General features: G+C 36.8%; 1 protein-coding gene across 3 annotated transcripts in view; it reads left to right on the plus strand.

Moving 5' to 3' along the window:
• ZFAND3 (zinc finger AN1-type containing 3) overlaps positions 1-12,987 on the plus strand; it is a 346,720-nt gene that overhangs the window by 242,676 nt on the left and 91,057 nt on the right. For 2 of the 3 annotated variants that reach the window (XM_063097512.1, XM_063097511.1), the window contains exon 3: positions 1,876-2,058. In XM_063097512.1, coding sequence (XP_062953582.1) covers positions 1,876-2,058 — 183 coding nt within the window. Of the gene's footprint in view, positions 1-1,875; positions 2,083-12,987 lie in introns of all 3 variants that reach the window. The other variant, XM_063097510.1, reaches the window with a different exon arrangement.

A 12,987-nucleotide genomic window follows, 5' to 3' on the forward strand; every position in this document is an offset into this window, starting at 1 on the left:
AATTGGAAAACAACTTTACATTTATGTAAATAATGTCATCTTGCCCTGTAACCAAGGTTCAAAGTATCAAATAACCACGAGAAAGAAGGAAATCATAGAAATATTTTATAGACAAGGCCCTAAAAGATTAAACAATTTGCTTTTAGCCATAAGTCTAGTAAATAGCAAAGTCAGGATTTGAATCCAGGTCTAACTCTAAAGCTCTTTGTATTGCACAAGTTGCTAACTTTGTCATAGGAGTTAGAAAACTCTTAAGACTTCTGAATTTCTGGTGAGTTACATTAACTTCCTTGGCTATTGGTAAGATGAGAGGATTGAGCTGAATCTTTAAAGTCACTTCTGGTTGTAAAATTCTGTGATTCCTGGGTTCTTTTTCGCATTCCAGCAGAAAATTTACAGAGCTTCTGCTAGTTCTCTTTGTGAGCAGCCAATTTGGTTTGTAATGAATACTGTTGGCCTGATGATTTTATGACACCATTGCCAGTGGAGGTGTGGAGAAGCCATGGTGGGAGCATGGGTTAAAGAAAGTTCATTGTGTCAACTTCTGATTCACAGAAGAAAACTTGAATTCAAGTACCTGAGCATCAGAGGAGCCATGGCAAACATGGGCTAGAGATTGTTTGGGTGGGAACTGGTAATTGTTTTTAGATACCAACATCTTTTAAATTCAAAGGATTATTGTGCCTGTGTGAGTTTGTATGTGTGTGTGTCTAGGCTTTGGGGATTGTGCTAGATGGTACAGTGATGATTCAGATTCAGTTCATTTAAGACTATATAATGTTTCCAATTAAATGGTAAAGAGATGGTTATAAGAGGGACACAATGATTATTGACGGAGGAACTAATGATGATTTAACATAAAAAGTATCATTATTGCAGTATTTTTATTCCATTTATGTGGTACCTTTTTCTTGAATGTGCTGTGCAAGTATCATTGAGATAATAAGCCATTTAAAAATACCAAAAATGTTGAAGCATAAGAAAGTGGCCAGGAGAAGTAAATACACAGAAAAGAAGTGGTAGAGATTTTAGATCACTGATGAGCATACCAGGTTAGTGACTGGCTAAATTCATTGCACTCACTAGTAGTGCTGGAAATGGGTCGGGGCTTGACATGGAGGCTTTTTCCTTCTTCCTTGGGCCCGTCCAGTGCTCACCATTCTACATCACTTGGTTGTGATTGAAGACCATAGGCTTTGTTGTAAAATGCTTTTTGCCTTAAAGTCTACATTTCTGACATTACTCTAGTAACTATACTGGTTTTCTGTTTGTTTATATTTGCCTGTTTTTTCTTACATACTTTAAAATTTCTTTATCCTCACGTTTATGTCTTTATTATATCTCTTATAAACTGAATATAACTGGACTTTATTTAATCTGAATTTTCTGTCTTTTAGGTGATAAATTTAGTCTGTCTACATTATTTCCATTACTGATAGATATATTTATACTTACTTCTACCATTTTATTATGTATTTTCTATTTACCCTGCTGTTTTTTGTGCTGCCTTTTTCCTTTTCATTTGTCCTGTATTGGTTTGAACAACTTTTCTTTATTCCTTTTACCTTTTACTGATAACCCTTAAAATTTTAATGTGCATTTTTGGCTTTGCAGAGTCTGATGTTAAAATCAGTATGTATATATACCATTCTTGGGAACAATAAAAGGCCTTGGAAAATTTTAACTCCAGCCACACTCCACAAATCTTATATGTTCTTGACCAGCGTTTTACTTCCATCTTTTTTTGATTACCCAGATTATTCTTTATTATTGCTGTTGTTGTGCTTTACTTTTATATTAACTTCCATTGTTCTCTAATACTCAAAGAGATTGTGAACTCCTTATTAAACTGCTCTTCTCACTCCTTCTCTTCAGATTTTCAAAAGAAACAACCAGATGATGATTCTGCCCCAAGTACAAGCAACAGCCAATCAGATTTGTTTTCCGAAGAGACCACCAGTGACAACAACAATACCTCGATAACCACGCCAATTCTTAGTCCCAGCCAGCAGCCGCTTCCGACAGAACTGAATGTAACTTCACCGAGTAAAGAGGAGTGTAAGTTCCCAGATCCTGAGAATGGTAGGAAGAACAGCTTGAGAACCATATCATGAGCTTCTTGGTAATGCCTAATCTCAGAAAAAAGACAGCAGTTCTTTTAATTCAGGATAAGTGTTCACATATAGGGCCTAAACTCAGCAACAAGAGAATAAGTTTCAGCCATTCCATAGAGTTTAAGTTCTCCTTAAGAGGTAGCCTTTTATATTAACTTTCAATGTACATGAGGTTTTGAACCAGTCTAGAGCAGTGGCTCTCAGCCCTGGCTGCACATTAGAAAACACTGGGGATTTTTAAAACAATTTTAATCTTCAGCATCTTTCCTTCATTCTAATTTAATTGGCCTGGAGGGAAGCCCAGGGATCTGTTCATTTTAACGCTGCAGAAGATTCTAATTTGCAGCAAGGGTTTAGAACCAGTGGTATATGCAACTTAACCCTGATTTAGGAACCTTGGATTAAAACCTACCCTTGTCACTAACTGGGCCTTGACTGTTTCTAAGCACTTAACTGAGATAATAAAGCCATATACTTTGTAGTTACTCTCCTGTAAGTCTTCAGTGATAGAATACTGTTATGTATGTGATATGGAAACTCATTGTCCACTTAGCCTTTATTATGCTATAGCTATCTTTTTGGGAGCACAACTATAACTGATAGTATTTGCTAAAAATTATAGGGATATTATGCCATAGCATTTTTTTGTGTTTTAAAAGCTTTTCTTAACAAGGTTGAAATTTAATGTTTCAATTTTAGTGAATATCTAGAAATGTAGTGGTTTAAGATGTTTTGTCTACTAACCTTGGAAGGGTTAGCAGAGAATAGATATTTATCTAAATCTGTTATAAACTACTGTATTCAGTAATATTTAGAATATAAAAAAGGTCATAGTCCCTGTCTTCCAAGAATTTACTATTTAGCAGGGGAAATTAAATATATTTGTTATAGTATGTCAGTGGTTCTCAACCAGGAATGATTTCTCCTCCTGCCACTACCCTTCTCCCCAAACATTTGGTAATCTCTGGAGTCCAGGATGCTGCTAAATATTCTACATTGCATAGGACAGCACTCCAGAACAAAGAGTTATCTAGCTCAATGGGTCAGTAACGCTGAGGTTGAGAAACCCTGTTATGTGGTTGTATATATATATATATATATCCATGGTAATGGTCCTTCTTATGTATTGAAGACAGTGACTGTTGAAGAAGGCCATTGGTTTACCTGAGGAATTGGTATTGAAGATGGATAGAAGGTGGTGAAAAGACATTCTAGACAGAGGATAATGAGCCATCAACAAAAGATGCATGGAGTTCTTCAATGGCAAGTGACTCCTGTAGGGGCATTTATGGAGGAGAAAGGAGGACAAGGTCAGAAAGATAAATTATGGCCAAGTCATAATTTATAGAAGCTTGACTGCCCAGCTAAGCTATTTGGACTTCAGACAATAGCTATATTGTTGAGCAGAGGAAGTGATATTATTATAGTTCTTTTGGAGAAGTAACCTTGACCGTATTAAAAATGGGAAGGATTATACTGGAATAACATTGTAGAGAGAGAATTTTTTAAATATTATAATTTATTGAATAGAGGCCAGACCAGGTATAGAAATAATTTGAGGAGAAAAAAAGATGAAAGTGATAGTGTTAATGTTAAGGCAGTAGATTTTGTTTTGTTTTAAAAAATCTATTCAAAGTCATGTACTCACTGAGGAGCTAATGAAAGCTATGACCCCTTACCTTAGAAAAATATAAACTGTTCATTTACACCCAATTTTGTATAGAATTTCTCTAAAGCTCATTATGGGCTTTAATTAAAGATCTCCTGGTCTAAGGGAAAGGTTAGACCTAGTCATCTGATGGAACCTGGATTGGATTCGTACCTACCAGGATCAGGCCACAACAAACCAATTCAAGCAGCCAAAATACACGTGAGACTGTGATAACAATAGCTACCATTCATTGAACGCTTTATGTGTAAAACATCATTCCGTGTTTTGCATATTTTCTCATTTATTCCTCATGAGAATGCACTGAGATAGATACCACTGTTATCCTCATTCTGTAGATGAGAAAACAGGCACAAAGAAATCAAGTAATTTGCTCATTGTCACAAGCTAATAGATGACAGAACCAGGATTCTAATTCAAGCATTTAGCTTTTAAGGTCCATGCTTTTCATTAGTTAATTCACAATGTGAAATATAAGTGTCATGGAGAACAGAATATTCATTTGGCAAGATCAGTGCTTTCTCTCCCTATAATTAAGGTATGTGAAAACCCAAATCATAACCAGAAATTACTTTATTAATTCATTGTGAAAAATCATTGTTAACAAGGGTTGAAAATAAACATATATCCATATGACTAAAACATTTTATCTAAAGGCAGATCTTCATGGGAGGCTGACCCATAACAAGGATTTATATAGCAAATGGCAAAGCATGGACTCAGAACAAGTGGAGTTAAATGAAGTGAATTTTTAATAGTTGTGCTATTGCTTTTTGGCCTTTTGGCTAAGATCAAGTGTAATAGTTCTGCTAACTGTCCAGTGCACCCTAAAGACCAATAGGGAAGGTCTTGGAAGGTGCAAAATTCCATCTTCACATCCCTTTTCCCTCCCTCTACCTGGGTTTAGACCTCCCCTGAGCTTTGGAACCTCTAAAACAACTTTCTATATTTCCATAACTTGCCAGTCTAGGTCACTGTAGACTGCCATGTTTTTTATTTTGATATATAAATCCACCTTCAGTCTGATTAAGGATGTTTAGTTCTACTAGCTTCAGATCCATTCTTTCTCCTCCTGGTGACATCACTGCTTTAATCTATTATGTTAGATTATACTCTGAAGCTAATCTCATTTCCTAATTCCTCAGGTTTTCATAGATCTGGGAAAATGAGATTTGCCAGTCTGAGATATGATGATGACTTAAGTTTTGTATTGTGGTCAGCTGGGCAGGTTGAGTTGGCTTTCAGGAGAAAGAAGTCAAGGTTGACTTTATCCACATAGGGACAATAGTTTAAGCGTTTGGCGTTAGATGAGATTGCCAAGGATAAGAGCAAAGAAAAGAAGTGAGGATAGACCCTTGAGTGAAACCTCTATATTTAGGGAGCAAAAGATAAAGAAGATGCAACTGAAGAAGTCAGAGAAGAGGAGAATGATAGTGGGCAAGATCACAAAAGTCAAGAGACAAATTCCAACTTAGGGTGTGGGCTTTAATGATAATAATAATGAAAATGTTAGCTCACATTTATGAAGTTTTGCTATTTTCTAAGCACTCTTCTAAGCTCTTTAGATGTACTAACATTTAATTTTCAATATAGCCTATGAGGTAGGTGCTTTGATTACATGCCCATTTTTAAAGTTGAGGAGGTTGAAGCATTGAGGTTCAGTAACTTCAAAGTAACAGAGCTTCTGCTTGGCAGTGGAGTCCATGTTCCAACACACTAATTTGGGTCCCGATCTATCTTTCAGCCACTACAGCATATATTCCCTCAGTGTTGTGTAAATGCTGCTGAGGCTGTAAACTGACAAGAGGCATTTGGATTTGGTGATCATGAGACTGATTACCTAAATAAACTTTCAATACAGTGTTTCAGTGGTTTGTATATTTATTTAGCAATCTTTGCTGAGTGCCTCGTATATGTTTAGGCACTAGGTTAAGTGCTGACAGATATGAATAAGATTAGGTCTCTACCCACAAGGAGGTCACATTTTCAAATACACATGCCTCTCCCTGAGATTCTAGCTTGTTTTCCCAAACAGGTGCATAGGAATTTTGGGTTGGAAGGGAGGCAGCAACCAGCAGTGGTTAACAAGCATGTCATTTGCAAAAGCTTTCTCAAGTGGGCTTTGCTACCCCACCTAGGTTGAAAGCAGCTGTGCTAGAGTGAGGAGATGTGTGTCAGGTTTGGGGGTAGGGAATATGGGGACAAGAAAAGTAACGAAGGTTTGTTAAAGCTGTCAGGGTAGATGCTTTATAAGTCAGCATGATATAATTAATGTGATGGCCAAGTAGTGGTAAAGACCCTAGGTGAGATTAGACAGCCTGATCCCTCTACTTCTTGTAAATTTCTTCAGCTGTGACCTGCCTAGGAGGAGAAGAATGGAGGAAGAGACAGAAGGGGATTACCTATGTTGATATTTTAGTATCTATCCTCAAGGGACCAGAATTTCATCTGTTGATCCTCCTTAGCTTCCCCTAGAGAGATGTGGAGAAGAAGCAAGTGTAGGAATTGCTAAAAGATGGGTTTTCAGATGCCAAGTCCAAGTACTACGTAATTTGTAAAATATTTAGTAGTTAATAGATCCATTGTAATTTCATAGAGTGGGAAGTGCTATGTATTCTTCAGGGCTTATGAAAAGGTTTTAATTTTTTTCCTGTTAAGAGAATGAGTATTGCTTAAATCTATTTTCAACTTCTTACTTTTAATGAATATATCAACAGAAAGGTGGTGAGAGTCTGGGTACATTTTGTTTCAAAAAGACTACATATTAATAACTATTGACAAGAGTATAAAGCAGAGAAACGGGACAGATTTTTGCCCAAAAGAATTTTTTTGAGCAGATACTCAAAAGCTCCATTTCTCTCTCTGAGCACACATCTGTCCCTCTCCCAAATTGTGTGTCTGCATAGGATTCCATGCAACTTTAGCCGTTAGAAACCTTTTCAAAAAATGGCGTAAACAAAATTTAAATAGTACTGAAGGACTTGTCACAGCATTTAAATGCTATAGTAATGGTAACAGCAAACACTACAGTACTTACAAGTACCAGGCACTGTTCCAAGTATTTCATATGTATTAACCTATTTTGTAATTACCCTATAAGTTAGGTACTTTTATCATATCCATTTCACAGGTGTGGAAATGGAGGCACTAGATGATTCAGTATCTTACCCAAGAAATCACAGAGCAGTCTGGCTCCAGGATACTGGTTCTCTGTCACCACACCATAGCTGCCTGTTTCTATAGTGATTTATAGTCTAAAGGACATTGTATGTAAAAGTAGGCTGTACACAGGAATGGGTGTTATTTCTTTTTGCTTTTTCTACTACCTATTTGCTGTTTACTGTTCTCCCAATTTCCAGGATTTTCCTAAAGGAAATAGAGTGTGATTTGTAGTTTTGTTTCTTGACCCAACTTCTGAAGAGAAAGAGGATAATGTCAAGTTGTAGTTAGAACACTGGAATCAGTTCTTGTTTTCTTGTTGTTCTTAAGTGACAGGCAGGTGACTGCTCATCTGAAGTCAGAGTCTTATCAGATTAGACTTAATAGGTGAGAAAATGTCCTCTTCTTCTCTTCTGTGAGTCCCCTTTCCTGTTGTCATGCTCTTACAGAAGGGCCATTCCTTCTTTTGACCTGTTTGGGAGCCTTACAATGTGCATGCCTACCTGGGTTTTTGTTTTGTTTTTTTCCCCCCCCAATCCCACTAGTGTATTTGATGGAAGTGGGGGTGTTGGGAGGGCCTTGGCTACTTTTGTTTTTTCCTAGGCAGAAGAGGAAAAGCAACTGATGCCTAATACTAAGGAAGATTAATGGCAATAGATGAGCTTGTTTTCAAATATTCTGACATTCCAACAGAATAGTTAGAGAGTACCTACTTCATACAGAACACTCTTCTAAGCTCTGTGGAGACACATATTAAGAATTAAACAGCCACCAACATGTATATAAAATTATAGTTTACAGTAGGGGTTGGCAAACTACAGCCCACAGGCCAAATCCAGTTCATCATGTGTTTTTGTACTACCTACAAAGTAAGCATGATTTTTACATTTTTCCCCCCATAAAAAACAGATAGGGTAGGGGATACTTTAAGAGGTCAACTAGTCCAAATTCAGTTCAAGAAAGATCTAAATGGATCCACAGTTGAATGATCCACAATTCTCATTCCTTTTTTTTTTTTTTAACATTTTCTTTCTTTTTTAAAAAATTATTTATTTATTTATTTATTTTTGGCCACCAAACAAATCGTAATACATTTAAAAAGACTAAGATCATAGAAAATATGTTCTCTGGCTACAATAACAGAAGGAAACTTAGAAGATTCACAAATACATGGAAATTAAACAACCTCTCCTAAATAAACAGTGAGTAAAAAGAAAAATCAAAGGGAAATCAGAGTACTTTCAAATAAATACCAAACTGTGACATATCAAAATTTATAGGATGCAGGGCTCATGCAGTGCTTAGAGGAAAATTTATACTCGTAAACACCTATATTAAAAATAAGAAAAATCTCAAATCACTAATGTAAACTAAGAAAATAGAAAAAGAAGAGCAAACTAAACCAAAAGCAGATATAAGTAGGAAATAACAAAGATTGCAACAGAAGTATATGAAATAAGGAATTAAACAATGGAGAAAATCAACAAAACCAAAAGTTGATTCTTTAAAAAGATCAAAATTTGCAAACCTTTATCTAGACTGATGAAGAAAAAAAGACAGAAGACCAAAAATACTAAGATCAGAAATAAAGCAGGAGCATTATTACGTTATTATAGTTTTTTGTGTGGTAAGATTTAGTTTCTCTTTCTTGTTTGCATTTTTGTTTGACTGGTAGGTTTTGTTCTTTCTTGTGTATTCATGGTAGTGATTATCATTTTTCATATTCCAGATGATTTCTTGTAGGGCTGGTCATGTAGTGGTGAATTCCTACAGTTTTTGTTTGTCAGGAAAATACACAATTTTTCCTTCATTTCTGAAGAATAACCTTGCTGGGTATAGTATTCTTTTAGTATTTTGAATATTTCATCCCATTTTCTTCCAGCCTGTAGAGTTTCTGTTGAGAAGTCCGCTGTTAGTCTGATACAGGTTCCCTTATAAGTGACTTGACACTTTTCTCTTGTTTCTTTTAAGACTCTCTCTTTGTCTTTGAGCTTTGCCAGTTTGACTATAATGTGTCTTGGAGAGGATCTTTTTGGGTTGAATCTGTTTGGGGACCTTTGAGCCTCCTGGATCTGAGTGTCCGTGTCTCTTCCTATACCTAGGAAGTTTTCCGTTTTTATTTTGTTGAATAGGTTTTCCATGCCTTTTCCTTTCTCCTCCCCTTCTGGACCATCCACAATTCGAATGTTTGTGCGCTTATGGTTGCCTGCTTTCTCTCTTAGATTTTCTTCATTTTTTACAATGCTTTTTTTCCTTTTTCCCCATCTGCCTGGATTACTTTGAAAAAACTATCTTCCATATCAGAAAATCTTTCTTCTGCTTAGCCTTTGACTAAAGCTAACAGTTGTGTTTTTTATCTCATTGAGTGACTCTTTCAGTTCTATGAGTTCTGCTACATTCTTTTTTAAAGTATTAATCTCTTTATAAATTTCCTGTTTCATATCCTGGATTTTTTTTTCTCCCTTCATTATGTTGTCTGAGTCTTCTCGTATTTCAGTGAGTTTCCTTAAGATTGTTGCTCAGAATTCTTTTTCAGTCATTTCAAGGGTTTCCTGCTCTATAGGGTCTAATAATTGAGAATTACTGTATTCTTTTGGTGGTGTCATATTTTCTTGGATTTTGGTATTTCTAATATCTCTCTGTGGATGTCTGGTCATCTGGTAGAGCAGTTGCTTCTTCTATTACTCTGGAGTGGGTTTGAGGAGAGAGACAGCCTCTTCTTCTGGTCTCCACTGGTGACTCTTCTTGTGTCAGTGCAATTGAGGGTCTTACGGGCTGCCTGCATGGTAGTTATGGCTACTGCTGTGGCATTGAGTTGCTTTTGCAGCAGCTGCAGCAGTGGTGAGCCACCCATGCAGAAGTGGCATTTTCGGTGTGCTCCTTGCCTGCTTCCAGGTGGGAGATGTTGCCCTCAGCTCCTGCCTAGGTTCCCAGGTGTGCTCTGCTTCTTGCCTGCTTCTGGGTGGAGTGGGCTGCTCCCCTTGGCTCCTGCCTAGGACCCTGGGCTGATTTTTACATTTTTAAATGGCTGGAAAAAAATCAAAAGAATAGTATTTTGTGAAATGTGAAAGTTACATGAAATTCAGATTTCAGTGTTCATAAGTAAAGTGTTATTGGAACACAGCCTCTCTCATTCATTTGTGTATTGTCTGTGGGTGCTTCTGTGCTACAACAACACAGTTGCATAGTTTGTACAGGGACCCAATAGCCCTTTAAGAAAAAGTTTGCAAGCCCTTGTCTTCCAAAGCACTTTATATTCCAGATATCATCCTGACAGCACGCAATATAGGTAGGGCAGATATTCTCCTTCCTGTTCTACAGATGAAAAGAAGGAGTTTTGGGGAGTGACCCACCTTGAGTCATATGACAGAGCTAGAACTCAGCTCTGGGCCTTTTGTATCTATAATACTTGTATGTGTGTGTTGTTGGTTTTTTTTCCTGATCTTTTCTACTGCATCTACCCAAGAGATGCTTTTGTTGTAGCCGTAAGAAAATATACAGAGAAAGTGAGAACTGAACAAGCTGGAATGTTAGGATTTTTAATGATTATAGCTTCATTTCCAAGTGCTGACTGAATTTTCATTTAATATGACACTGATTCCCGAAATAGAAATTTGAGAACATTCTTTACCTGTGGTTAAATTACTTTGGTTAAACTAAGAGATTTCCATTGTTTCCTTGGAAAATGTTTTCTGGCAATACTCTAGCTCTCCCAGGGATTTAAAAAAAATAGTAGCATAGTGCCTTTTAACAGATGTCCTTGCTAGACTGCCCCTGGGTCTTTGAACATGAATTGGGCTTCAGTGACTCCTTGTCTTCATTTCTGTTTGACAAGCCCTTATCTGTCCCCTGGAAAATTAATATCACTGTCACCAAGTGGCTAAACTTTTTGTTTGTTTGCTTTCACCAATTAAATTTTTCATAATCTCTAAATGAAATCAGTTTTCTCTTTTTTCAGACTAATGCCTACTTTAGAATGCCAAATATTGGGCAAAACAGGCTGGCTACATCTAGTATAACATTTAGAAAATATTACCTATTAAATATTTTATGACTTCCTGCTGGGCTGGTTTTAAGTGAAATATGGTTGGGAGATTTATTTACAGTTGTCTGTGTGTGTCTTTCTCTTTCCTTTTCTCTAATGAAGCTCAAAGGATCAGGTCGTTTATCAGAGATAATTATACAACAGATGGAGCTTTTCTGATATATAATAGTCTCAAAGTAGAAGATTCTTTCCCATAATGAAGAATGCCCAAACTTTAAATGTCTCTTTTGATTTTAATTTAAAGGTTCTTTTTCCCCAGTGCATTTATTTATTTATCCTGAAGTTGTTTCTGTAAAGCATTCTGCTTTTATTAGGGCTGTGTCTAAAAAGATTGATACATTGCAGCATAGTATGATAATGTACAGTTATATGCTGTATTGAATTGAATGGCTGTTAATTCACCACGAATGAATGTGTGGGATCATTAAGTTAATCCCTGTCAAAATGCAGTAGGACTTGAGGAGTTTAGCAGTGTTTTCTTATAGAAATTATTTCTATTCCATAATGTTAGCTGGGTGGGAACTTGTTCAAGAACTTATGTCATCCGACCTTCAACTTGCAGTCAAAATAAGAATCAAATTAAAACAAAGCCATTATTTTTAAGTTACTCATTTCCTGGCTTTTTTTCTTTATTCTTAACTTTTAATTCTGTTTTTAAGTATGCAGGTAAAACGTGACTACATTCTCATTTTTTGAATTGCAAAGACATAGGTTTATGTAGAATAGAAGGTGAAAATGCTCTTTTAACACGCCTATCTCCATCACTCCTCCCCATTACCAAATTCTCACTCTTTCCAGAAATAACCACTGTTTATTCATTTTGGGCTGTATCTTTTTCTATGCAGTTGTGTACATTTTTACAAACACATAAGTTTTGTTAATTTTTATGTAAATGAGAGCAAACTATATAGTTCTGTAACTTGCTTTTTTATGTACATTTAAAATATATTTTAGAGATTTTTCCAGATCAGCACATGGAGATCTGCCTGATTCTTTTTAAACTGCTGAACAGTATTCCATATTAGATTACTATAATGTTTTTTTCCTGTTCTTTTGAGACTTTTTCTAATGTTTTACTATTATAAACCATGTCAAGTAAACATTTTTGTGCATTACCGATTGTGCATGTGTCATTTTTTACATGATAAATACATGGAAGAAGAACTAACAAGTTAGAGAATATGTATGTGTGGCGCTAGGCTTAATGTTGGAATCCTGCTGATATCACCAATTGTAGTGCTGTTAATCCTGTTCGTGATGCCAACTGTGGAGCTCTTTTACCTGCCTATAATCCTGCCAACTGGGCTGCTTGTCAAGCTAGGGCTGGGTCTGGAGCTCACAGACCCCTCAAGCCTGTTCACAGACTGAGTCACAAACCCTTCACATTGCCAGGCTGGGTCACCAGACCCCACACACGCCAGGCTGGTGCACCAGATCCTTTACACGCAGATCTATGAGCTAGGTAACCGGCAGACAGGCCCTTGGAAGCCGCAGGTTGGAAAGGCACGGCTGCTCATGCGGTGGTGGCCGCCCGAGGCACTAAACTCCAGCCAAGGTGGCAGTGCTGCAGGGGCGCACTAACTCCACCCACACAAAACCTGCCCACGAAGAATGCTGCACCACCCCCAACCTACCCTGAGGCTAGGGGGCCTGATTAAATTATTGTTTTCCCAACAGTATGTTTTAAATTTTGATATACATGGCAATAGTACTCTCCAAAATAACTGTACCACTCTGTACTCCTAAGAGTGATGTTTGAGAGTGATTGTTTACCATACCATCACCAATATTAGGTGTTCCTTTTTTGGGGTGGGGGGGAACTTGGGCAAAAGAAAAGCTCATTTTAACTTGCATTTTCCTGAAATCTCCTGATAGTGAGACAGAATTATTTCATATATATATATTAGCTATTTATAAGTCTCCAGTGATTTGCCTGTGTTCTTTGCTTATTTATTTTTTTATTAGCTGTTTTTTTCCTAACTGATTTGTATAAACTCGTT

This window comes from Cynocephalus volans, chromosome 5, assembly GCF_027409185.1.
Source record: "Cynocephalus volans isolate mCynVol1 chromosome 5, mCynVol1.pri, whole genome shotgun sequence".
Classification (NCBI taxonomy): Eukaryota; Metazoa; Chordata; class Mammalia; order Dermoptera; family Cynocephalidae; genus Cynocephalus; species Cynocephalus volans.